Here is a 27,421-nt window from a genome sequence, read left to right as displayed (position 1 = left end):
ATGGTTTTAGTCTTATTTCCATTAGTATCTTTTTTCAGATGATTTTAGCTTATTGCATCTATATTAAATATATCAGGAATAGGCAAACTTTTGGACATTTGAGAAATAAGCAAAAAATGAGGAATAAAGCAGAAATCCCATCCTGATAACTCAACCAAGAATAGTATTTACTGAGTACTTACTCTGTGCTGACATTTTGCTGGAGAAAGAAGACATTCTCCGAACATGTCTGGGAATATAAAGACTGTTAATATGTTAGTGAGTTTAAATGTGGGGAGAGATGCCACGGGTTGATGGAACCCAGGGCCTTCCATGCTACACATGGGCTCTTCTACCCAGTTATTCTCCAGGCCCCTGAGTCTTTATAAACCAAGATATTGTAAACATTCTTCACAGTGCTCTTCCCAATGACTGCATATCATTACCTAGATTTATAAACTATTGGATGTCCTGGTGAAATATTTGGATTATATCTAGGTATGATATTCTTATAAGTAGTTAATTGCTTTGTGTATTTATGGTCAGGATTTTTTTTTCCCCTTGAAACTGTTGGAAGCAGAATGCTCCCATCAAAATCCCCACCTCTTCCAAAGCTGCTGTTGCTTGTGATCCTCTGTTCCGCTAGTGGCCCCTTTCCTCACCACGCTGTGCTGGGCATTGGCATGACGACCACCCACCCACCAAGAAGACAAGCAAAATGTGAAAAGTCTTCTCAGTTGGATGGGCAAAAATGACAGACTTCTTTTCATGTTGTCTGTGATCACAGCTGAAATTGAATGCATTAATGTAAAGAAACAAACATCTGAATGTAGGAATAAGCAAAGGATATGAATGGTCATGTTACAAAAGAAACAGGTGGCCACAAAACATTACATTTATTTTTTAACTATTTTATTTATTTGATAGAGAGAGAGAGAGACAGGCACGCCAGTGCCTCCAGCCACTGCAAATGAACTCCAGACACATATGCCCCCTTGTGCATCTGGCTAACGTGGGTCCTAGGGAATCCAACCTGGGTCCTTTGGCTTTGCAGGCAAATCCCTTAACCTCTAAACCATCCCTCCAGCCCCACTCTAGCCCAGGCTGACCTGGAATTCACTATGTAGTCCCAGGGTGGCCTTGAACTCACAATGATCCTCATGCCTCTGCCTCCCAAGTGCTTGGATTAAAGGCATGCACCACCATACCCAGCTCTAAAAATATCTTTATTTATTTATCTGGGGGAGAGAGAGAGAGAAAGAGGTAGATTATAGAGAGAGGGAGATTGAGCACTCCAGGACCTCTAGCCACTGCAAACGAACTCAGATGCATGTGCCACCATGTGCATCTGGCTTATGTGAGTACTGGGGAATTGAGCCTGGTCCTTAGGTTTTGCAGGCAAGTACTTTAACTGCTAAGCCATCTCTCCAGTTCCCATTTATATATTTGTCTAATATATTTTATTTGCTTATTTATCTGAGAGAGCGAGAGGGAGAGAGAGAAAGAATGGGTGTGCCAAGCCCTCTGGCCACTGTAAATGAACTCCAGATGCATGCACTACCTTGTGCATCTGGTTTACATGGGTACTGGGGAATCAACCCTGGGTTGGGCTTCACAAGCAAGTGCCTTAACCGCTAAGCACCCCCTCCATTTATATTTTTAAGAAGCTTTCTTTAATATTGCCAGAGCATTCTGAGGTGTGTTGTGTGGAGCCGTATGGGTCTCACTTAAGTGCCGTGCCCCTCTCACAGGGAAACCTGGGCATGGTCCTGTGCATTACCTAAGGAGGGCGATGCCAGTGCTTTGGCTTCCTGTGGGTATCCCATCTATCTTTTAGCAGCTGCAGTTTCTGTGAGAGATGACAGCGCTGACTCTGGCAGTGCTAATATAACTGCCTGACGATTTCTTCTCCCAGCAGCTTCTCTAAATGGCACTCACACGCTGAAGCCTCTCAGTGGGAGTGAAGCTGTTGTGAATGCACTGCTATGTTTCCAGAGCACTTACCTACGCATAAAACAAAACACCGAACATGAAGCGTTTGCTGCTTCTAGCCCAGCAAGTACTAATCTTTGGCAGAGCGTGATTTGCCTGTGGAGGACCGTACGCCTGTTCATGGAAATCTGCATTACTCTTAGCTGCCAGGGAAGGGGCATTTTTCAAGCAAAGGAAAAAAAAAAAAAAGTTTTTTGTTTGTTTGTTTGCTTTATGTGTAGGTAACCGCTCTGGAAAGAAAGGCCACCTGGGTGCTCTGCAGGGTAGGAGCTCCTGGCAGGAGGTTGGTCTTTTGGAGGGTGCGGGGGAGACAGACCATTACCGTTCATTACTCTGTGCTCTTCATGGACAGAGTTCATGACAGGTTGCCATTCAGGATGGAGGCATGTGATTACACTTTTGAGTAGCCGGAGAAACACTTGCCACGTGAGGAAAGAACGAAATTGAATCCCTGTGTGCAGATAACGGCTCTGACAAAATTCGTGGATAGGTTCTGTTAATGTTCCCCATCCCAGAAAAGATACAGATTCAAAGTACAGTTTCTCCTGAACACAGGCTGCTGTCACCCATACTCTGAGTTGAAAAACTGTAGTTTTTTTTTTAAAAAAAGATTTTACTTATTTTTATTTATTTGAGAGAGGGCAAGAGGCAACACAAGAGAGAGAGAGAGAGAGAATGGGTGCACGAGGGTCTCCACCCACTGCAAATGAACTCCAGGCACATGTACCACCTTGTGCATCTGGCTTACGTGGGTCCTGGGGAATCAAACCGAGGTCCTTTGGCTTTACTGGCAAGTGCCTTAACCTCTAAGCCATCTCTTCAGCCCCTGTAGTTTCAATTTATGATCAAGAATTCGCCCTTGTAAATCAGGGTAAGTACATATCTGCATATAGATCGAGCTTTGAAACACACAGTATATGCATGCTCATACAGGTTGAAGAACAAAATGTGGTATTTGTCTCCAAGCCCTAGAAGCTTCACAGGGCTTTTTGCTTCTTTCCACACACCGGGGACCACCCTTTCCGGCTCAGCATATGCTGGCTGCTCCCACATGATTACAGCATGCCGCCTTTCCCTAAGGATGCCGTCAACCTCAAGCTTGCTGACAGACACTGTTAACAGTTGTCTCATTGTCACCATATATTTTGTGGCAGGTACTTCAAGCGTGGCGAGAGCCTGGAGTGCGACTTTTGACGAGCTGATAGGCAAGCCCATTGGGAAGTTCTCACAGAAACACATGGTCCTGAATGCCCCTGGGGTGCTGGCCCAAAACCCCGACATATTTGCTGTGGTTATAATTATCATCTTAACAGGTAAAGCCATACTTTGAAAAAAAAAAAAAAAAAGAGCAGATTAAAACAATGGGCGTAGGTCCTGTGGGGGACTTGTACTGTTTTCTTCCTCTTTTTATCTGTTTTATCGGCGGTGCTGGGAACAGAAGCAGACATCTGTCTCATGCCAGGCCAGCGCTTTACTACTGAGCTGCGTCCTGAGTCCTTATTCCTCCCCCGTCTCCTTAACACCCTTCCCCATTTCTTTCATTCATTTCTTTTTGTTGTTGTTGTTGTTTGTTTTCTCAAGGTAGGGTCTCACTGTAGCCCAGGCTGACCTGGAATTCACTATGTAGTCTCAGGCTGGCCTCGAACTCACAGTGATCCTCCTACCTGTGCCTCCCGAGTGCTGGGATTAAAGGCGTGCGCCACCACGCCCGGCTCCTTTGTTTTGAGCCTCTCATAATGGCTTCTGACAGATGTGAACTAGTTGGCCTGCGGTACTGAGTGTAATTTCATGTTTGTGGAGTGGGATTTTTTTTAGCACTGAAGGCCCTTTGTACAATGACTCAGGAATAAAAATCCTTTTACTCAGTGGATGGCTGTTTGGATAGAAAAAGTGGTCATTTGTCCACCAGGAAAATGTGGAGGAATGAGCTCTGTCTGGACCTGTCTGGGAATTTAAGACATCTTGGTGGCTTTACGCCTAACAACCACCAAAGCAGTCTTTCGATAAATGAGTTGTGGTTGGAGAATTTTAAAATTCTAGATCCCACATGGCACAGCCAATAACAGCTTCTTTTTAGTACTGTTTGTCCGTCTTTGTCCCTAGGATGGACATTTTTGTTCGTAGAACATTTAGTAGATGACACTTGAGGCTAAAATACAGATGCATTTTCATCCCGCACCCGAGGTTAGGAAACCTTGGCTGCGTTGTGGCAATAACGAACTTCGTTTCCCCACGCTGTGTGTGATTGGCAGGACCTCACGCAGGCCAGGCCGCGGCAGTGCTGTTTTGGTCCAGCTGCAGAAACGCGCATCAGGAAATGAGTTTGCGCAGCTATGGTTAGATCTTCATTTTTGTAGACGTGAGACGGTAGGAGGGACATTAGAGAAAGAGTACATTGGTGTCACCTGCTCTGATTAGTCAGTCGCTTCTGTTCTGACATCTCCATTTCAGAATTCGGTCTAACAGGATAGTCACCCATGACTGGGTAGTGTTGGCACCTCACACTGGTGCTAACTGTCCACCATGTCCACCATGTCCACACGTCCACACAGTTCCCCATGTGCCAATCATTTTTCTGTTACCAAAACAGATAACCTGTGATGATATCCCAGGAAGTAGAAAAGACATATTCTGCTTCGCAGTGCTGGGTTATTTCCTGATCAATTGGTCTCGTTGTTTGGGGTCTGGGGGAGGAGGGAGTAGCTGAGCCAAACTGCTCAGCTTATGGCTGGAAAGAGAGAGGAAGAGGAAGAGACTGGGTCCCCTAATTCCCTTCAAGAGCCTGCCCCCAGTCACCTCCCACTTTTAAGGTTTTTTTAATTTTATTTGTTTATTTGAGAGCGACACAGAGAGAGAAAGAGGCAGAGAGAGAGAGAGAATGGGCGCGCCAGGGTCTCCAGCCACTGCAAACCAACTCCAGACACGTGCGCCCCCTTGTGCATCTGGCTAACATGGGTCCTGGGGAATCGAGCCTCGAACCCAGGTCCTTAGGCTTCACAGGCAAGCGCTTAACCGCTAAGCCATCTCTCCAGCCCACCTTCCACTTTTATACCCCTACCTCCTAAAGGCTCCACACTTCCCAGTACCACAGCCCTGTAGAGCCAATCTTCCCCACGTGGGCCACTAGGGGGACACTTAATGGAAGTCCCCAAGTGGAGGAAGGATGCCTTAAAGATAATGCTGCTTTGAGGGTCCTGTGCCTTCCTTCCTTTCCTTCCTTCTTTATCTCTTTCTTTCTTTATCTCTTTCTTTCTTTCTTTCTCTCTCTCTCTCTCTCTCTCTCTCTCTCTCTCTCTCTCTCTCTTTATTTCTTTCTTTCTTTCATCACTTTTGTCATGTGAGTTTCCAAGCCAGAGCGAGTCACATTTAGACATTAGTTCATGCTCACCAAGTCCTAGAGGGAACCCTGCACATTAGGGATCCTAAACCACCGTAGTTGTTTCTGCCAAGCATGACTAACCCCTGAGCAAATCTGGATAATTTCCTCATCTGGAAAACCTCTCACCAAGAAACTGAGCCAAGTGACTTCTCCTTGGAGAACATACACCCTTGCCTTAGAGGATCGCTGCCCTGTGAGTTTTGGCACCTGTTGTTTGGTGCCCGGGTGGAGGTGCTGGCCCCGCTCCACCAGGGACTTGCCCTCTGTGGACAGCTGCCCTGTTCCAGACCCCTGCGTCTTCTTGGTGTCCCCCAGGGGATTCAGAATGCTAACTCAGATCGCTTGTGAGGTGTCTCCGTTTAATTATTTTGTTCTTCGCTCCTAGAAAGAAAAAAAAACAAAACAAGTCGGCCCCATTCCCATTGGGTTACGGCGGTTCCGTGTCATTGAATTCTTTCTCTGTTGCCATCTTGTCTCTGCCCCTCTGTAGTAACCGGGTGTGTAGCTGACACTTCCAGACGATTTTCTGTTTGCACTCTCAGGACTTTTAACGGTCGGCGTGAAAGAATCCGCTATGGTCAACAAAATATTCACCTGCATCAACGTTCTGGTCCTGGGCTTCATAATGGTGTCAGGATTCGTGAAAGGATCCATTACAAACTGGCAGCTCTCAAAAGATTCCAACTTTCCGTGTCGGAACAAGTGAGTGAGTGAGAGCTTCTGTCCTTCTGCATGGGTCACGTCTCCATGTTGGGTATTTAACACCATATACAAATTGTAGGCCATGCAATTGGTGAGCATAGCACACAGCTTTAAAACGACACAATTTGGGCTGGAGAGATGGCTCAGTGGTTAAGGCGCTTGCCTGCAAAGCCTAATGACCTGGGTTCAGTTCCCCAGTACCTATGTAAAGCCAGAGGCACAAGATGGCCAATGCATCTGAAGTTTGTTTACAGTGGCTAGAGACCCTGGCATGTCCATTTTTTCCCTCTGTCTGTCTCTTTCTGCTTGCAAGTAAGTTAATAAAAATAAAAATGACATAATTTGAATTCATTTTGTTAATTTTTTTTGAGGCAAGCCCAACAGACTGGCTTTTTAAAAAATTTTATTTATTTATTTATTTATTTGAGAGCGACAGACACAGAGAGAAAGACAGGTAGAGGGAGAGAGAGAGAATGGGCGCGCCAGGGCTTCCAGCCTCTGCAAACGAACTCCAGACGCGTGCGCCCCCTTGTGCATCTGGCTAACGTGGGACCTGGGGAACCGAGCCTCGAACCGGGGTCCTTAGGCTTCACAAGCAAACGCTTAACCGCTAAGCCATCTCTCCAGCCCAGACTGGCTTTTTTTTTTAATGCAAGAAAGCAAGAGTGAGAGTGAGAGAGAATTGGCTCCGCAGGGCCCCCAGCCACTTTGATTGAACTCCACATGTACGGGCCACCTGGTGCACATGTGCGACCTCACACACGTGTGTCACGCTGTGTCGGGCTTAACATGGGACCTGAAGAGTCACACCTGGGTCCTTAGGCTTTGCAGTCAAACTCTTTAACCGCTGAGCCATTTCTCCAGCCCTGTTAAGTGTTTTGGTTTTTGCAGTGAAATAACTGAAGGGTTTTTGTGGTCTGATGTCAGACACACACTCTGTACCTCAAGCTGCTCTCAAACTCAACCACCTTCCTGCCTCTGCCACCCAAGTGCTGAGATTAAATGTAGACATTGCCCTGCCTGTCAGTATGCTTGAAGTTGATGTTAAGATTTATTTCCCTGAACTGGACAGAACACTGCATGAGAAGGAAGAGGTTCAGGAAAACAAAGCTGTCATCACAACTCCAGATTGTGTATAGTGTAGATTCATGTCAGCTTCTTTTTGAAAAAAAAAATTTTTTTTTGTTTATTTAATTTATTTGAGAGAGAGAGAGAGAGAAAGAGGCAGATAGAGAGAATGGGCATGCCAGGGCATTCAGGCACTGTAAACGAACTCCAGACATATGTGCCGCCTTGTACATCGGGCTTACATGGGTACTGGGGAATCAAACCTGAGTCCTTTGGCTTTGCAGACAAGTGTCTTAGCCACTAAGCCATCTTTCCAGACTGATGCCAGCTTCTTTAATCTCCCCATCATACTCAGTTCCATGCCCAACCTCTGCATTTATATGGAAGAGATTTTCTACACATTACCTTGGTGATACCACTTTATTTTAAGGATATTTATTTATTTATGACAGAGAGAGTCAGAGAATGGGCATGCCAGGACCTCCAGCCACTGCAAACAAACTCTAGACACGTGCACCTCCTTGTGCATCTGGCTTACGTGGGACCTGGGGAATCAAACCTGGGTTCATAGGCTTCACAGGCAAGCGTCTTAACCACTAAGCCGTCTCTCCAGCCGCCACTTTATCTTAAATACCTTCCTGTGCTAATAACACAGAGCAGAAAAGTATGGGATTTCTATTAGAGGAGTTTCTAACTCAGCACAGAGCAGGATGTGGGTTATGGGCCAACCCCGCATTTTCTCAGCGGCTCTGGGAGTCCTCAGACAAGTCCCAGATGATCTCGAAAACAAGGCCAAATACCATCATGTGTCTTGGTCAGATTTTCAGGTGAATCTCGGTGTCACAGAATGGGAGTTTGATTTTGTTTGGGTATCCATTTTTAATAAAGGATGAAGGTTAAATTGCTGTGTTGTAGTGATAATGGCTTTGTGGAGGTATCACAGGTCCTGCCGTGAGCATGCCGGAGTGACTGGCTACCTTGGAGTCCCAGATCTCTTCCATCCTGTTCTGTCATTCCTGACACCTTGTTCTGTCATTCCTGACGCCATCTTGGGTTGGCTTGTGTCTGGTTAGTGGTTGGCTGGGTAGGGCTGGCTGTTTAAACACAGCCCCGCTTCTCCAGAAAGGAAAAGAGGGGATAGGCCTGAGAGCCACGTGTGGCTTTCTTTGCGTTCTACTGGGAAGGAGTCAGTGGGTAGCCATATGTAGCTGCAAGGGAGGCTGAGAGACGCTGTCGCCATGTGAGGTATCTCAGCAGCCACACCCATGCCACACTGGGCACTGGTTAAGGGCCAGGAGCCTCGTCACCTACTCTATGCACTGCAGGCAGTGATGTGTGACTACATTACACCTCAGATGGGACCAGGAAGATGTTGAACTAGACACTCAGGGAAGCGCAGAAACCCGACTATTATATAGTTCAGGGAAAAGCAGAGTTTGCTTTTCCTAAACCCCTGCAGAGAATGGAGGACTGTTCACGGATCATTCCCAAACATTCCAGAGTCATCTATTTGCCAAATCATTCCCAAACATTCCGTAGTCATATTTTTTTTTGCTAAATTTATTGGTCCCCATTCATTTAAGGTGGAGTAAAGCCAAGTCAAAATATGCTTTGAAGTACTGTGGTAGACATTGGAAACTTTGAGAGCAGACATCCCTGGCTTCCATTTCCAGGTCAGAAGCGAAACACGGAGGGCCCCTCTTCCTGATGGCCAGTGTAGTTTTAATTTTAACATTGCTGCCAGGAGCTTGTTTGTGCCAGTGGTGCTGATTACTTTCACTGGTTGCCCTCAAACCAACACCTTAGAAGCAATCAACTGGATGGGCCTTCCAGACCAGGCAGTATTTGTTGTCCAGACCTTGTGGTCATGGATGGGGCCCCAACTTCTACCCAAAGGCCTGGAGCGCAGCTGGCTTTTTTTAAAATATATTTTTATTGATTTATTTCAGGCAGAGAGAGCAAGAGGGATGGAGGGTGGGGGAGAATGGGTGCCCCAGGGCCTCCAGCCACTGCAAAAGGAGTCTAGACGCATGTGCCACCTGGTGGATCTGGCGGATGTGGGACCTGGGGAATTGAACCTGGGCCCTCTGGCTTTACAGGCAAACGCCTTAACTGCTTAGCCATTTCTCCAGCCCTGGCTCTTTTATTCTGTTAAAATTTGTAAATGTCCTTTCATTTTCTTGTGATTGATGTGTATTTCTGACAGGTGCTAGATTGCAGTCTTGCCATATGCCTTATCTCCAGCAACCTCAGGGATTCCCTGTCTCTACCCCCCAGTGCTGGAATTACAGGTGCAAATCACCACTCTCAGCTTATATGTGGCTGCTGGGCACACTTAAGTTTTTGTTTTGTTTTGCTTGAAAGAGGGTCTTGCTATGTAGCCCAGACTACCCTGGCACTCTTAATCCCTACTGCCTCACCTTCCTGAGTGCTAGGATCACAAGTTTGTGCCAACATGCCCAGCATGGGTTTTTTTATTTTTTTATTTTTTTGAGTTGGTAGAATAATCACATGATTCATATAATGCCATAAAACAGATTTCCACTGAGAAATCTTACTCATGTGCTTTCATCTGCCTTATTTTAACCCTATCCCCACAATATTTTTTATTTACATATTTGAGAGAGAAAGAGAAAGAGAGGCAGATAGAAGGAGAATTGTCATGCCAGGACCCCCAGCCACTGCCAATGAACTCCAGATGCATGTGCTACCATGTGCCTCTGGCACATGTGGGTTCTGGGGAATTGAACCTGGGTCCTTAGGCTTCCCAGGTGTGAGCCTTAACCACTGAATCATCTCTCCAGCCCTGGGTAATCATTTTTATTCTCGTTTTTCATATGTAAAGTTCAGATTTTCTTTAAAAACACGTGCACAGGCAGATGCGGTTGTAGGTTTCATCCCCCATTTCCCACATAAGAGGAGGCATTGTGCGTGCATTTTCTGCATCTTGCCTGTTGCTTATGGGCACCCTCGGCATGTCTTCCTGTCTAGGACGTTGCTGCCACATCAGGTGGGGTTTGAGGAGGGATGCCTTTGCTTATGGGTGCTAGAGGGTCACCTGCCCCTTGTCCTATCTGTCCAGAGAATCGTCTGACCTCCACCTTGTCACAGCCTGGGCCTTCCCTCTGCCTCCTCTTCAGCAAGTCACCACAGGCTTTTCTTGCCATTTATCTTCCCCGTGTGGGGAGCAACAGTTCAGTCCTTCCTGCTCCTTCTGGGAGCCAGTCTTCCTCTATCTCCCTGTCTTCCTCCCTCCCTCTTTCTTGCTCCTCAAATTAATTACACAGGTCCCCTGTACTTTCTCTTCCTTGGAAGGAGCCTCCTCAGGCCTCGTGTTCAAAGGGGTCGGTGATGACGCCCTTTTATTTGCATTAGCAGCCACACCACCTCATATATACAGAATTCCGTGTAAAACAATTCACTTTTTAAAAACATCTATTTTATTTACTTATTTGAGACAGAGAGAGGGAGTGAGAGAGAGAGTGAGAATGGGCACACCAGGGTCTCCAGTCACTGCAAACGAACTCCATATGCATGCACCACCTTGTGCATCTGGCTTATGTGGGGCCTGAATAATGGAACCTGGGTGCTTAGGCTTCGCTGGCATAAACCACTAAGCCATCCCTCCAGCCCAACAATTCAGGGACTGCATGGCCAGGGGCAGGGACTACTCACCTGGTGAGCTACCTCCTGTCCTTTCCTGAGAGTCCTGTGGAAGCGGTGGGGGGTGGGGAGTGGGCAGGGGGAGACCAAGCACAGTGTTGAAGTATTCCTGTTTCCTGTTGGATCCTCTGCCTCTCGTTATTTCAAAATCACTGCCTGGAAGATGCTTCTCGAAAGAATAATAGCGTGTGCCTGTGTGCCTCTAGACCCTGGAGGAGAGAGGCTTGCCACCCAGGGAGAGGGTGCCATGCCCAGAGGAGCGGGGGCACCATGACTCGAGGCCCCGAAGCGCCCTGTGCTTCGCTCAGAGGAGGGCTGCCCCTTGAATGGAGCTGTGCCATGGGTGCTAACCTGAGACCACCTCTTTGTTCCAGTGACACCCAGACATACAAGCTGGATATGGGCGGATTCATGCCCTTCGGGTTCTCGGGGGTCCTGTCGGGGGCAGCCACCTGCTTCTATGCCTTTGTGGGCTTTGACTGCATCGCCACCACAGGTACGCGGGCACTGGGCAACTCCATGGGCCCCATACCCCCAGAACACTGGCTGGGGGCAACTTCCCCACTGCCAGCATTTCCCACTTGCTGTCTGGTCACACACGGGAACGCCAGCTCTCCGCTCACTCCTCCTGTCACTTCCCTGAGGTGCCCGACAGGAAACTGCCTCATTCACATAACCCAGGGCTGACGGTGACAGCTGCAGCCCGATTTCATACCTGTCACTTGGGAGAAAAGAGGCCATTACAACAAGGCCATGCTGGTGAACTGAATAGTCCAGGCTGTCCCAAGCCTCCCAGTTTTTCTCAGCCAAAGGGGAAACAAACCTGTCCCTTAGCCAAACCGTGACACAATGGTATCACCCTCCAGGCCTGTGGCTAAGTGGCGGATGTGACCGAGGGCCCTGCTGTGTCGCAGGAAGCCCCCCAACCTCCCCCCGGGCCCGCTGGGTCCTGCAGGCTGAGCCACGTGGGTCCATGGTTCTTGCTGTGGCTAGTGGACCAAAGAGGCGGAGAGGCCCTGGCGTAGTGAGGGTCCCCGAGGCCACTTGCCCTGCTTGGTGACTGACGCCTTGTTGCTCCTAGGTGAAGAAGTCAAGAATCCCCAGAAAGCTATCCCCGTGGGCATCGTCGCGTCCCTCCTCATTTGCTTTATCGCCTACTTTGGGGTGTCCGCTGCCCTCACGCTCATGATGCCTTACTTCTGCCTGGACACCAACAGCCCTCTGCCCGAAGCCTTCAAGTACGTGGGCTGGGAGGGCGCCAAGTATGCAGTGGCCGTCGGCTCCCTCTGCGCGCTGTCTACCAGGTGAGCTCGGGCTTCCCGTGCGCTCCTCCTAGGAACCTGATGCCGCTGGGAAGGCTTGGCTATGCTGTGGGTAGCTGAACATAAGGACTAGGTCAGTGGCACTTTATTTTTGGACTCAAACCAGCAGCCCAACCCTGACTGGCTTTTTATTCACCATCCCAAGAGTTGGTGTTACTTTTTTTTTTTTTTTTGAGGTAGGGTCTCACTCTAGCCCAGGCTGACCTAGAGTTCACCATGTAGTCTCATGGTGGCCTGGAACTCACAGCCATTCTCTCACCTCGTCCTTTCGTGAGCTGGGATTAAAGGCATGTGCCACCACCACACCCACTGAGTTTGGGTTATTAATACAGTAGTCCCTGCTTGAGTTTTCGAGAGCTTCATCCCAAGATTCCCAGTGGATGTCTAAAACCACAGATAGTCCCAAACCAAACAAACAAAAAAAACAGTGTTTTTACCACCATGTACATACTGGTGATAAAGTTTAGTATGTTAATTTGGCATAGTAAAAACAAGAGCTATAATAAAATAGAACTATTATAGCCATGTTCAAGATTGATCAGTTGCTTATTTCTAGAATTTAACATTTACTATTTTTGAGTAGTTGACCATGGATCATTGAAACCAGAACTGAAGGGAAACTATTGTATTTTCACAAAGATCTGAGGCCAGCTCTTGGACATGATCTACTTGGCAAGGAACTTTGGTTTTCTGGTCCTTCTTTGGCCTCTTGAACCAGATCCCCTCTTGGGTCACCATATTTTGGCCCTTGGTTTGGCTATAAGCATGAGCTCCTTTGGGAGAGGGAGTGAGTGCCTTTTAATGAGACACATTTCACCCCTGCTGTGTCCAGCTGGCTGGTGTAAACAGGCATTATTTGTTGCCTATTGATTTGCCACTGAGAAATCCTCAGGAGCGTAGCAGTACTGCTATTCTGCTCAGCCAGAAATAATTGCAAGAGTAAATACAAGAGTCCTTTCGTAGGGATCGCTCCTAGATTGCTGCTCTACACTTTCAGTATGAGCCCTTCCCTGGGGTTGAATTTTTATTACTGAATGCCAAGTCTTGTAGCTGCGGGTGTCATGCCATTGGAGGAACAACCCCCCACCCCACACAGTGATGACCTGGGCAAGTCAGCATATGGCCTGTTCCCCTTTTCCTCTCCCAGTCTTCTAGGCTCCATGTTTCCCATGCCCCGAGTAATCTATGCGATGGCTGAAGATGGACTGCTATTTAAATTTCTGGCTAAAGTCAATGACAGGACCAAAACACCAGTCATTGCCACACTAACCTCAGGTGCCATTGCTGGTGAGTATTTGACTTTTGACTTCTATTTCCCATGCCAATATTTGAGCCAATGCATCTTCATTTACATTTGGAACTGGGTTCATGGAGAGATAACTACACTTTTTGGCCAAAGATAGAGAGGCTAGATTTCTAGAGAATGAGGTGGGATTCTCAAAGTTTGAACTCTTATTATCCTCTCTATGGACAAAGTGTGTGTGCGCACATGCGTTCACTCTCTCTCTCCCTCTCTCTCTCTCCTCAAAGCCCTCTATCTTCCCTGCCTTTTGAATGTTTCACTGAATAGCATTTGACAAGCTGACTGACTTCTTGCATAATAGAAGCCAGCTGAACATTTTATTTGTTTATTTATTCATTCATTTATTTAGAGGAAGAGAGAGAAGAATGGGCAAGTGGCAGGGCCTCCAGCCACTGCAAACAAGCTCCAGATGCATGTGCCACCTTGTGCATCTGGCTTTATTATGTGGGTCCTGGACAATTGAACCCAGGTCCTTGGGAATTGAACCCAGGTCCTTACGCCCTGTAGGCAAGTGCCTTAACCACTCGTTAACCACTGAGCAGTCTCTCCAGCCCAACTGAACTTTTGGTGAGCATCAGGAAGTCCAGTGTCCATGTATGTTAATTCTGAAAATCGCTTTCCCTCACAGTCAGTGTTTCACAAAAGGAATCAACTCTCTTGTAGGGATACGGGGGACCTGGCTGCTCCAGCCATCTGGTAGACCCCAGGGAGGATTCTTGGGCACTCGGGTTCCTCCCTGAGAGGACTGCTGTAGATGGAGTCGGTGGAGTAGGAAACCCTCTGAGCTGGATGATGGAGGAGAGGGGACCTGGGAGGGAGCTTTGTCTGAGAACTGCTCTGTGCATGCAGTCTTTTCTGTGGTTTCCTCCTTTTGTGATTGGCACTGGAGCACACTGCACTGCCAGATGGAGGTGTAGAGGCCCAGGGAGGGACACACCCCTGCGGGCAGAGCTGCTTCCAGTTCCTGGTTTGTGTTCATATCGCAATAACTGAGATATTTACCAGTGTTATCAGTATTTATGTGTTACTAAAGCATGCTAGTTTTTTTTTTTTTATTTTTGGTTTTACCTTTTAAAGATTTTTATTTATTAAGAGAGATAGTGAGAGAAAGATAAATATATTTAGAGAGAATGGGCACCCCAGGGCCCCCAGCCACTGCAAAAAAACTCCAGATGCATGTGCTGCCTTGTTCCGCCTGGCTTACATGGGTCATGGGGATTTGTACCTGGATCCCTCGGCTTTTCAGGCAAGTGCCTTAACCGCTCAGCCATCTCTCCAGCCCTGATGCATGTTAGTTTTATATATATGTTTAAAACCAATTTTTTAGATTATTTAACAAGATGTTTTTGTGAAATTCTGTTCTACCAAAAGAAATTATAGTGTTCAGGTTTTAGGGCAACATGATATAATATGACCAGTATATTTAAATGATAAGGATTTGGCATAGTAGAATTTCATGTGTTTCTACATAATTTGGTCACATTAAAAACGACTTAATCAGGGATGGAGGTATTGCTCAATGGTTAAAGGTACACTTGCTTGCAAAGACTGAAGGCCTAGGTTCTATTCCCTAGTACATACATAAAGCTAGATGCAGAGATGGCACATGTGTCTGGAGTTTATGCCCATTCTCCCCCCCCCCCCAGCTTGTAAATAAAAATATTTTTAAAATAACTTGATTATACAACTGGGCATGGTGGCGCACACCTTTAATCCGAGCACTTGAGAGGCAGAGGTAGGAGGATCGTTGTGAGTTCAAGACCACCCTGAGACTACTGAGTGAATTCCAGGTCAACGTGGGCTAGAGCGAGACCCTACCTTGAAAAACTACTTGCTTATATGAAAGACTAACATTGAAGGTTATTCTATAATTGTCCAGTGACTATAAATTCCAGGCCACTCACCAAGCCAAGGATTTGTTCTTCTCTCTGCCTTTGGCAAGTATGGTATTTGGGGCTCTCCAGTCACTTCACTTCCAAGAAGCTTGTCTCGGGTTTCCTGATGAGCAGACATGGAAGCACACGTGGCACAAGCCGTTGGGTGCTGTTCCCATTACCCAGGACTTTTTCACTGCTCTTTAACGCTGACATTTCTCCTCACTTTGAATTTGCTTGGCTTCCATTCATCTAGTGGGGCATCAGAGCTATTTGTGGCAAACTAATGGTTTTGTGTTTATGTTTTAACTTTTACTGATTTACATGTGACTTGAAAATATTCCAAAGTAGATCTTACCAATTCCTTTTTTTCCCCCCAATGGGAAAATTGGCATGTGCATTAACATAAATGGCCACACAAAAGGTTTTTAATTAAGAGTGCATTTATTGTTACTAATTACTTGTGTGGTGCTGAGGAGTGAACCTAGATCTTGCATAAACCAGGCAAGGGCTCTCCCATTTAAGACTGGAGATTGGGTGGGGGGAGGGTGAGCATGGTGACAGGGATGATATTTGGGAAAACTCTTTTAAATTTCTTCCGTATGAAGTGATTTCTTTCCGATGCGAGGAGCAGCTGCCTTCCTTGTTTCCCTGTCAGGCTTAGGAGACCCAGCGAGTTGTCAAGCAGCAGCGTGTCCGGCGCTGCCTCCCCATCACTGCGACCCACTGCTGACATATGTGTTGGAACTGTCATGGTCAACCGATGCTGTTGGGACGAACAGGCAGACACAGCTTATGGGAGGAAGGGATTGATTTCAGCTTACAAATCCAAAGGAAGGGCCATCAGTGACAGAAGAAGCTGGCTCCCTTTCACAGATCCAAACAGAGACCACCTGAAGACAGCACCGCACACATAAGCCACCAGAGCTCCAGCTGCTCTCCCCACACCTCCGGCTGGAATCAAGATCCACCCCAACATCGGACACCCCAAACACATCTTAGGGCTGGCCCCCAGAATACACCCCCAGTGACACCTCCTCCGGCCCGGTAGCTAGAGACCCAAGCTACAGTCTTAATTTTCATGAAACAACCTGAGTCTATGGGGCCACATATTTACACTGTCACATTCAAACTACCACAGAGCAACACTTGAGGAGTCCAGGCACTGTGATAGGCGATGTTTAAGACTGGATACCTAGAACTTAGTGACGGGTACACTGTCATAATCAGTGCTGGCTGGCTGGATAACCTGGCTGCCTATTTGTTTTGTTTTGTTTTTCGAGGTAGGGTCTCACTGTAGCCCAGACTGACCTGGAATTTACTATGTAGTCTCAGGGTGGCCTTGAACTCACGGCGATCCTCCTACCTCTGCCTCTCGAGTACTGGGATTAAAGGCGTGTGCTACCACACCCAGAAAGCATGTGTTTTTAATTGGAGCTCATCTTCCTATCCTTGAGCAGTTGCTGGGGATGGGTTTTAGATGGGCGGTGGCTGTGGTGTGAGCAGAAGGTCATCATGGGTCCTGATGTCCATCTCTTTCCTAGCTGTGATGGCCTTCCTCTTTGACCTGAAGGACCTGGTGGACCTCATGTCCATTGGCACTCTCCTGGCTTACTCTTTGGTGGCTGCCTGTGTGCTGGTCTTACGGTATGTATGACCTTTCCACAACAAGTGCAGGTGCCTCGTTGTGGTTGTTCAACAGTCCTAATGAATGCTCTGTAGGTAACTGGTAGGCTGTATCAGCTCCATTGGAGACTGTTGAGAGGCTTCGATGGGGTGGAGAGCCTACTGCATCCTTGGGAAAAGTCCACTTGTCGTGTCCATTGGTTTTCTGGCTAGGTGTTTAGAGGGTAAAGACGGGTTCTCAGCACCATTTTTGGATCTGGTTCTGGGATCTGAATTTTTGAGGTCTTAGGATAATGCTTTCAGTTGGCTCACGCTGTAGGAATAAAGGATCACTGGGGGCTGTCCCTAAGGGTCACTGAGAGAATCTAAGACCTGTGACACTGGCTGAAGACACTGCTTCCATAGCCTGCTGGCAGCGTGGCTGTGCAGCCACTATCATGCCATGCTGTGGCATAGCCTGGGCATCTCTGGCCTCCAGCTTTGCTTGGCTGTAGAGAGACGAGGCTGCGATGTAGGGATGCCCTGAGATGGCATTCCTCACAAGACTGTGTGTGTGCCCATGAACTGTAATGCTTGTCACACAGCAAATGCCTCCTTTCTTCATTTCAGGTGCTTATGCTTTAGAAGGCCAGTGGCTCTTGTTCAGTGTCGCCAGAAACTATTTTACATATAATCTGGGCGGAGCCCCAGTAATGGCTTTGTAGAATTGGCTCCAAGTAGTTTGTGGACCCCTGTTCCTTCTCAGGGACTCAACACTAGAATGTTCTGTGAGCTCCTCCTGTTTTTGTGATTGGCCAAGTCATGGTGCACAAATGAATCAGTGCACAAATGGTTAACTACCTTCCTACTCCCTCCTCTCACGCTGAGAGCGGATTATAGGCAAAACAATTTTTAAAGCACTGCTTTTCAAAGCTGAAGTGAAAATATGCACTGTGTTTGTTTTGAGTGAGAAGATAAGGGGTTTCTCTCGCAGGTAGCTCATGTCCTGAAAACATGCCACAGGCTCAGCTCTTTAGCTAGCTCAGTAGTTACTTACTCTAAAGCACTTGGAGTCTCAGAACACATTCATCCTATTAGGTCATGCAAACAGAATTTCTGGAGTCTGTCAGCCCACAGACACTATTCTCTGGCTCTCTGCGGCAGATGGAATCCTTGTGTTAGTGCTTTCCATCCTGACCACGAGCTCCCTACCGACCATGGTTCCATATGGTTCCGTGGGTAGTGGCCCAAAAGCTTCACATTCAAGGCTGTTGCTACTTCACTGAGCAAGAGAACCCCTCTGGGACATCTCACAGGATTGAGTCCCAGCGGAGAATCCTGGTGTTCCTGCAGGGATGCCGAGCTTGAGGATCAGTTTGAAGTAGGAAGACAGACCTGGGTCTGCCCTCCTCTGTCACTGCATTCTGACCATCTACTGCCCATTTTATGCCCAGTGTCACCAGACAACTTATCTTTGAAAGCTGGTGGAGAACTTGAACGAGTCGCGTTCTTTGTGTCACGTAACGAGAGCACTGTAGAGTGGTCATGCATCGGGTGTATCTTTCCAGGTACCAGCCAGAACAGCCCAACCTGGTCTACCAGATGGCCAGTACCACGGATGAGCTAGATCAAGTGGACCACAATGAGCTGGTGAGCACCAGTGACTCCCAGACTGGCTTTTTACCAGAGGCAGAAAAGTTTTCTCTGAAAACCATACTCTCGCCCAAAAACATGGAGCCGTCCAAGTTCTCTGGACTCATCGTGAACATTTCAGTCAGCCTCCTAGGTAAGAGGGTGCCTTGTCCTGGTGAGGAGTTTGGCAACTGCTTGTTGGCATCATGTGCCTCCTTTTCCTGTCCGTGGGGATGGGAGTGGGTGGGAAAAGTAAGATGAGTGTCTTCTTTGGGTGGCCAGCCGTGGCAGCAGCTTTTCTGTGCTCACTGGAGTTGGTGCCACGGGTCTTGGGAAGATGGATACAGGAACCTGGCACCCTCTTTTCTCTCACTCCTCAGCCATTCTTATCATCACCATTTGCATCGCGGCTGTGCTTGGAAGAGAGGCTCTGGCCAAAGGGGAGTTGTGGGCAGTGTTTGTGGTCACTGGCTCGTCCCTCCTGTGTATGCTAATCACAGGCCTCATCTGGAGGCAGCCCGAGAGCAAGACCAAGCTCTCCTTTAAGGTGAGTCCTCAGCCTACAGTACTGTGGGCGGGGGGGGGGGGGGACTCCTGCTGGGTGCTGGCACTGTGGGGGAGCAGCTAGCCAGCAGGCCTCCGGGGGCTGGCCCCTGTGGGGTCACAGACATGGTTCTGCTGCTGGGAGCTGGCCCATCAGACACTGTCGTGAGTGGTCAGGACCCTCAGAGCACAGAGGGTCCTGCTGAGTCAAGGCCTGGCCCTGGAAGCAGGATGTCCCCCGCACCGCCCCCCAGTCGTTCTGGACCTCCAGTGGTGGCGTGCATCGCACCGTGCACATGTGCGCCTGTGTGCCTTGCATGCCACTTTCAGGCTTTTGAGGTTATCAAGATGTCTGATTTTTTTTTTTTTTTAATAACAAACAAAGAAAATTCATCCTCGGAGATAAAATGGACATCCCTCTTGTAGTCCTTTCTCCAGGGAGAAAAAGGCAACTAATGTCTTGGAGCCAAACTCCCACCTCTTAGGATTTTCTCATGGGTGTGTATGCGTGTGGGGCAGTTGGGTTCCCCCCTTTTCCATCAGGTCTGACGCCACCTCGTGCCTCTGCAGGTGCCTTTCCTGCCCATGCTGCCCGTCCTGAGCATCTTTGTGAACGTCTATCTCATGATGCAGCTGGATCAGGGCACGTGGGTCCGGTTTGCTGTGTGGATGCTCATAGGTACGTGAGGGTGTGGGCGCTGGGCTTTGCTTCGGCGAACGCCTTCTGTATCCCAGCTTCCCCTGGGGCTTCCTGGGCATGGCTGCTCATTGGACCCCTGCTCCTTGTCTGGGTAGCGAATGACCTTGTGTCAGAACCTCCCTCGTCCCACGGCACGTAACACAAGGAGACGCGAGCAGCGAGTGGCTTTCTTTAAAACAATTCTGGATTCCCTGTAAAGCGGGGAGGGGAAGAGAGGAGCCCTTCTTTCTAAGTTTTTCACTGGATGGTGTATCACCCAAACTAGACAGCCCATCATGTGGGAGCTTGACTTTGTAAGTACAAGGTAGGAATGTTATTAATAAAATACCAGTGCTAGATGGGAAGTCTGGGCTGTGCCAAGCTTAGCCAGTGACTGGACTGTAGGGCCCAGAGATCTCTTGAGCTCATCTTCTGGTGGGAGAAAGGCTGGAAGGATAGCACTTGGTATCACCAGGACAGGACGCTCTTGATGGGATAGGTGCCACATGTAGGTTGAGCCTGGTCCAAGGCTGTCTGCTCGGGTGCTGGCCTGTCTAAGGCTGACCGTTAGCCACCCTCCCTCTAGGCCTCTGAGCTGAGCCATGGAATCTTTTTTTTTCCAAATTTTTATTAACAACTTCCATGATTATAAAAAATATCCCATGGTAATACCCTCCCTCCCCTCACTTTCCCCTTTGAAACTTCATTCTCCATCATAGCTCCTCCCCTTACCAATCAGTCTCTCTTTTATTTTGATGTCATGATCTTTTCTTCCTCTTATGATGGTCTTGTGTAGGTAGTGTCAGGCACTGTGAGGTCATGGATATCCAGGCCATTTTGTGTCTGGGGGGGTGGGGGAGAAGCACACTGTAAGGAATCCTACCCTTCCTTTGGCTCTTACATTCTTTCCGCCACCTCTTCCACATTAGACCCTGAACCTTGGAAGGTGTTATCGAGATGTTACTTGGTACTCTAGTCACTTCTTTCCAGCACCATGATACCTTCTGAGTCTTCCCAAGGTCACTGCCATCTGAAAAGAGAAGATTCTCTAGAAAAAGTGAGAGTAGTATTAATATATGTTATGAATATTAAGAGAAGTGCTTTCTGGGCAGTTTGATAAGCATAGTATATACATTTAGCCAGACAGCAGCAGACGTTACACCCCTAGGGCTCATTACTACCCCTGTTTTAAGTTTTCAGTATCAGGGATGTTTTCCCTCCTTTGGAGCAGGCCTCCAGTCCAATTAGAGGGCAGTTGGTTTCCACCATGATAGACGTGCCACTATTGCACCCATTGGCTCATTTGGTCTGGCTGGCCAAATACAAGGCTTGCAGTGTCCACTGTTGAGTATCTTCACTGGTGATTTCTCTCTCTCCCATTGAACTGCATACAGAATGGCTTCTTCCAGCTTTCTGTCAGCTGGTCTACATGGGGAAGGTTATCAGCTCAGTTCCAGCAGGATTTCTTAGTGGCTTTGCAGCCCAAGCATGTGGAGTCTTCAGCAATAGGGTCTTACCATCTATTCCTGGTGGGAAACCAAGGGCCTCGGCAATGGTCTATAATGTTTTGGGGGCATCGGGGACCTCCCTGGCCAACAACTCACTGGAAGGTATCCCATCCCAGGCACTGAAAATTTTCTATCAGCAATCTACATGAGCCATAGAATCTTGAGCCTGTTCCTTCCTTTCAATGTCTGGGTAATCCTGTTAATACTAGCTTTGAGCTTTACTGTCCTTAATGAATCTTTTATCCCTGGAACTCCCAAAGCTCTCCAAGTCCCAGAGGTAGGTCCTCATTTTTTTTTTTCTTCAAAGGCTAGAGAGCTGCTCACAACTCACTGTGACCATTTCCTGGTGGGTGTGGGGACTGCTCTTCCTACCATTCCTGTAGAATGCCCTGGGCTCTAGAGCGTGAGGTCATTTCCTGGGCTCTGTGTGGCTGAGTCCTTCTTGCAGGACCATGCTCCTCTGTGGATCATGCAAGGTGGCCCTGGCCGTGTGCCGGTGGGCTCTAAGCACAGGTTCCAGTCTTCACCATGGACCGGGGGAGTCCTGTGTGCTAGGCCAACACTGTGTGCTCTGCGTTATGCATGTTCCCAAGTATGGAGTGACTCCTGTACTATTTTTCTTACTTATGCAGAGAAGGACAGCACAGGACAGGGTGGAAGGCCCGTCTAGGCAGTGCCTGCTGGAAATCCCACCTTGGTTAGGAGCAGTATCACTCTGATAGTCTCAGGCTGCCCAGGGATGAGCAACAGCCTGGGCCTTCTGTGGCCCTCCACCTAGCTGCTTAAAGAGACCCTTGGGCAAGACTGCCCAGGACGCAGATAGCTTTGTGTAGGTAAAAGGCAGCACTGTGAACTTGGCTGACCTCATTTGAAAAGCTGTTGCCTCTCCAGATCTAGAAGCCTCCCCTGGGCAGCCCTTTGTGGCAAAGGGGCCAGCCTAGGCCAGGCAGCCTGTGCTGGCCATGTTTATACCTCCATTCTCTCCTCTGCCCTCAGGTTTCTTAATCTACTTTGGCTATGGGCTGTGGCACAGTGAGGAGGCATCCCTGGCCACTGACCAGGCAAGGACTCCTGACAGCAACTTGGACCAGTGCAAGTGACGTGCAGCCCCACACACCGGAGGTGACGGCAGCTGAGGGATGTCCACAGAGGCCCTGTGGTTCCCCTTCGCTCTCCACCCACGTGGCGGGAACCACCTACATCCCCAACGCTGCCAAAGGTGCAGTGTTGAACTACAACTTCAACCACAGCCGACTGATGTGGCCTGGCCCAAATCAGCCCTACAGCCAGCTTACAGGTCCTGGTCACCTCTGGACAACTCCCTAGCCTGAGCCATTTGGCCGTGGCTAGCCACACGTCTCCTCACTTCCCAATTGAACAAAGAAAGCAGCTTCTCTCCCGGCCAGCTGGGCTCCTTGCAGCAGCTGTACCCAGCCCCCACCCCCGGCACAAGGGAGGCCCCTTTCTCTCCTTACTTGCAAAGCAGGCCTTCCATCCTGGGACCACTCTGGTATTGTATAAGTACGCACTCCAGGCCATTAGAAGCGACCTCCCTAACCAGCCCAAGACGGCTGACCCGCCAATGCAACAAGCACCGCAAAAATACCATGACCCTAACAATGTTACCCAAGAGCCAAGCAATCACAGGTTGCCTAAAGTGTAAGAACTGGTGGTCCTTCTCCTCTGACCCCTGCCCTCAAGCACTGCTTCCCGCCTGGGCTGTTAAGACTGGGCCTCAGTCAGTTGGCACGCTTCGCCCAGCCTCTGGCACTGACGGACAGCCCCCAGCACAGTGGAGAGTGCAGAGGGCGACAAGGGTCCAATAGTGCACACGAAGATATCCAGGTGAGGGTGGCTGCTCACAGGTGGGCGTATAGGCCCATCCCCTCGAGACCTGGATCAGTTCCTGCTGCTGCTGGCATCTGTCCTTGCTGGCCTGGTGTCCTGAGTAACTGGAACATGAGACTGTATTCGTAGGACTGACCTCACAGCATTAGTGTTTAGCCCTCTCTTTGCTGTGGGTCTTTGCCATTCACCAAGTGTTACCCTGGGCTGTGTGCGCGTCAGAATCTTGGGTCTCCTAAGGTTCTCAAGACAGCTAGCAAGGTCAGTGTGGTCACAACGCTTCTGGTCCCCACTCCCACTCCGCCCCCGATGTGGCCTCTTATATGTAACCAGTGCTGTGGAGTCCTCCCATGAGCTGCTGTGAATCACTCCACCAAATGAAGTCAGGGCTTAACATTCCCTTGGGAAATAGCCAAGGAACTGCCACATGCCAGCAGCCACTCGTTGGGGTGTTCCCAGAGCACAGGTTCCACTGCTGTTCCCTCCTGTGTTCTCTGTCGTCCAAGTGCTACAGCTTGGCTTGCCGGTGAAGTTCTGATGCTAAGTTCTGATGCCGCCACTGCCCTGGACCTCATGTCCCTCCAAGACAGAGAGCTGCCCGCAGGTGCAGCCGAGTCTCCCACTGACCCTCCGTGGCTCCTTGTGTCCCCCCCCCCCCCGAGCTTCCTCCCTTCCCAGCTCTCCCTTAGCTCAGGGTGGGGCCTGGGGCCGGCAAGCCATGGTATTGGGGTTTGGGGGAGGTCAACAGTTAGATGAGATGTAAGCTCTGCTTTTGAAGCTAGTTTCCAAGTTCTTCCCTTGTCTGGCTTTTAACGTGAATGTACTAGAAACAGGCCTGGTAAATTAATGGCATTTTTTTTCTTCCCTGCTCTAGAATGTTCTAGAGGAGTTACTAAAATTTGCTTAGGACATACAGAGCTCTGGGTTACAGCTCCCTCCTCCCCCGCCCCCCGCCGACCCCCAGCACCATGAAAAAATAAGAATTTAGTGAAACAGCCAGTAGATGCCAGTGGGGTGGCTAAGGGGCAGGCCTTTGTGCCAGGCCGGGCACCTTACTGGACACATTCCAAAGATCATCAGAGAGTATTCCAGAGAGCATTTTAAGATCCCAAAGGTTGGGTTTCCAAAGAAAGGTATTTAAATATGTAGATTGGTGCTGTAAAAATATTTTGATAATTACTAACTTATTTTGTTGGTGTCTTGGTTGTCCTGGTGTCTTCTTAGGACCTGTTAAGTGTTTGTTCATTATTTTTCTCCCTGTTGTTTTTGATATAGGCAAAGATAACTTGAAGGAGAGAGAGAGAGACTCCCATGAGGGAGAGAGGGGTGTTTTTTATTTGTTGTTGTTGTTTGTTTGTTTAGTTTCTGTGTTTTTTTTTTCTTTTTCTCACTCTGCAGCTCCAGCTGGCTTGGGACTATTATTGTAACCCTGGCTGGCCTCCAGTTCGTGGCAGTATTCTGCCTCATCCTCCTGAGTGCTAAGGTTACAGGCATGAGCCGCCATGTCTGACTGAATTTTAATTTCTTTCTAGCTGAAGTCTTTTTGTATAAGACAGTGCCCCACAGTGTGTTTACAGTTCACATTTCAGCTAACAGCCTATGTTCCACGCAGTGGGAAGGTGTGTTTGGGGTTCGATCTCCATCCCGAGGACTTGCTGGTAGTTGTGTATCTGCCCTCCTCTCTTCATTTAGCTGCAGCAATGAGGTGGGGAGGAGCGCCCAGCACCCTCCCTTGTTGGGAGAAATTAAAGGACACCCAAGGTGACTTGCATAGTCAGGTCACTGGTCACTGTGGACTTTTACTGAGAGTGGACTAGTGTGTAGAATTGTCAGGGGTCTTTCCTTATATGTACAGGAATAATATCATGTACTGGTGCTTTGGGTGAGCATCCCACCAGCCACAAAAAACAAACAAACAAACAAACACAAAACTCAGATTGTATACCAATAGATTCACACCTGAAGCCTATTGTCCAATGAAGACTATCTTTCTCAGTTTTAAGACTTGGCCAATATCATCTGTGAACACAGATTCTGAAAACATACTCCTCACAGCAAGGACGTGCCTTGTTTATTTTGTCTCCAGCTCCATGCAGGCACGCCCTTCCTGTCTCCGGGCCTAAATTCATGAAGCCCACACCATGGGCAGGAGCCATGCTCAGGAGTGGGGTGCAAGATGTCTGCACCTCCCAGTAGGTGGTTCTGCTGAGTGGGGTGTGGGGGGGGAGAGACAGGGGGTCCCTGTGTGCACACATCACGCCCACACCTACCTACATCCTGCAGCCAGGCTTTGTGGGTCGCGTTCATTTTGCAACCCAGGCAGTTTCTGGGAGATTGCCGCGCCTCTGCCGTGTCAGGCTGCTCCCGTCTTCCCCCACTCTGGGCCACAGCCTCTCTGTCCTTTTCCCCACGGGGCCTTTGGGTTCCATGTGCTGATGTGGTTCGAACATTCCCTGCTGCCACCTTGCAGGGTCATGGAACACCAGGCACCTCCACCCACCCCTAGTGGCTCCACACCTCCCTGATGCAAGGCAGGACGATCTGAATGGGCCAGTGTTCAAAACGCCTACCTCATGTGGGCGATGGAGCTGGGAGACAGCCGTGGTGAGGACTGGGTTCCTTACCTAGGCCCACCCCAGACTTATAGAACAAGTCATAGGCACTGCCAGCTTGCACGCTTGCTGTGTTGAAAGCCTGCCTAGCTTCTACCAGGGCCCGTCTTTACTGTCTTGAATGTCCCGTGTCCCCACAGACGCCCCATTTTAACACAAGTCACTGTTTCTGTTAATACCCAAGAGCTGAGACCAGGAAGACAGAATGAGGCGCCAGCGTGCCTATCCACAGGGTCGATGGTGGAGAGGGCTGTCCATGCCCACACTCCCGTGGGTCCCTGGGAGGAGAGAGCTGCTGGACAGAGCATGTGTGACACTTGCTCATGGAACCATTACAGAGTTCAAGTTCGGGCAGGCTCAATATGTTATGAACAGTTCATTTTGTGTAGTTTCAAGTCTGCTTTATCATAGTAAGAGGATTCTATGCCAGGCTCCTAAGGAGTAAGACATAGACATTTTTTCAGGCTTGTTTTTTTTTGGGGGGGGGTCATGACATTCTTTATTACACAGTGGTGCAAGATGCTACACTCCCTATACCTTTGTGGTTATGATACCAGATGGATTTTCAAGGCTTTTGTCTTCATTATTCTAATCCAATCTTTTTGTGCCCAGTGCTCCATTGAGCTATAAGGCTCCTGGGGAAGAGCCCTGGGCACAGTGACCAAGGAGCCCCTCTCCGTCACCCTATTCACGTGTTGTGCTGCTGGCTTTAAAGTCTCCGTGAGCTGAAAGACCTTGTCCAACCAGGCGTTCTCAGGGCATTGGTATTTCCAGCAGGGCCAGGAAGCAGGGCTAGCCTAGGAAGATGTGTTCAGACTGTTAATTTATTAACAAGGGATATGGTTTTGTGTTCCTTGATGAACCTTTTTTTTCTTGAGTTTGGGATTTATTTTCCCATTTGAGAAGTTATAATATATATTTAAGATATTTCCTGCTTCATTTGTGCCTTTCAACTGCAAGGGGTTTAAGGATCAGCAAGGGTCATGATGCCAATGAGGGTTGGTTTATTGTCAAACCTGATAGCTGTGGTTTCTCCAGGACAATTCTTCTACTGAACACGGAGCCAATCTTAAAAGAGTCGTGTTTTTTAATTATGTAAATTGTATGATATTTTTCTCTTGTTTGATGTTCTATTTTTCTAATAGTTTTCTGATAGTTTCGTAAGATGGTGATATATTAGATTAAGACTGACGCTAATTGCAAATCAGATGGGTCTCTCCTGGACTCCTGTTTTGTTTGGTTTATTATATTTTCCTTTGATTATTTTAATGACAAGTGTAGGTGTTGTCTGTCACTTTTAAGAGAACATGTCAAACTGCTGTTTCCCCTTGTTGCTGACCACACTGTATGCTGACAACATCCTGCCAAATGCCGTGTTGTAAAATCAAACTATTTTGTGGTACAATATCTCATGCTTCTGCGAATTCTAATAAACCCTGCCTCTGGCTTCCATGTGCACCCCATGATCTCATGAATTCTTGCAGCTTCTTGGCCAGGACCCAAATGTTCCCCCAATACAGAAGGTTCGAGGTCATGCTTGGCCCCTTGGGCATCTTCCCGCTGTTTGTCACGGCCATGGCCTCGTTTTCTCCATGGCCATTTGGGAAAAACCCGCTTGCTCAGGTCCAAATTTCAGACCCAGGCTGCTGCTCCTTCCCACCTCTCACCCCATCCAGATTTGCCTGAGTTTAGGACCGCAGAATTCACTAGCCACT

The 27,421-nt window shown here is 48.5% G+C and overlaps 1 protein-coding gene across 2 annotated transcripts in view; it reads left to right on the top strand.

The window, feature by feature from the left end:
• Slc7a1 (solute carrier family 7 member 1) overlaps nucleotides 1–27,164 on the top strand; it is an 86,194-nt gene extending 59,030 nt beyond the window's left edge. For both annotated transcript variants that reach the window (XM_045153980.1, XM_045153981.1), the window contains exons 4-13: nucleotides 3,126–3,284; nucleotides 5,893–6,052; nucleotides 11,158–11,279; nucleotides 11,865–12,087; nucleotides 13,253–13,392; nucleotides 16,827–16,929; nucleotides 18,456–18,673; nucleotides 18,900–19,066; nucleotides 19,633–19,741; nucleotides 22,246–27,164. In XM_045153980.1, the coding sequence (XP_045009915.1) occupies nucleotides 3,126–3,284; nucleotides 5,893–6,052; nucleotides 11,158–11,279; nucleotides 11,865–12,087; nucleotides 13,253–13,392; nucleotides 16,827–16,929; nucleotides 18,456–18,673; nucleotides 18,900–19,066; nucleotides 19,633–19,741; nucleotides 22,246–22,349 (1,505 nt within the window). In that variant the 3' untranslated portion in view covers nucleotides 22,350–27,164. The remainder of the gene's footprint in view (nucleotides 1–3,125; nucleotides 3,285–5,892; nucleotides 6,053–11,157; nucleotides 11,280–11,864; nucleotides 12,088–13,252; nucleotides 13,393–16,826; nucleotides 16,930–18,455; nucleotides 18,674–18,899; nucleotides 19,067–19,632; nucleotides 19,742–22,245) is intronic.
• The last annotated feature ends 257 nt before the right edge of the window (nucleotides 27,165–27,421 follow it).

Source organism: Jaculus jaculus, chromosome 7 (genome assembly GCF_020740685.1).
Source record: "Jaculus jaculus isolate mJacJac1 chromosome 7, mJacJac1.mat.Y.cur, whole genome shotgun sequence".
Classification (NCBI taxonomy): domain Eukaryota; kingdom Metazoa; phylum Chordata; class Mammalia; order Rodentia; family Dipodidae; genus Jaculus; species Jaculus jaculus.
Note: the sequence above shows the minus strand (reverse complement) of the source record. Positions and strands in the feature narration are given on the sequence as shown.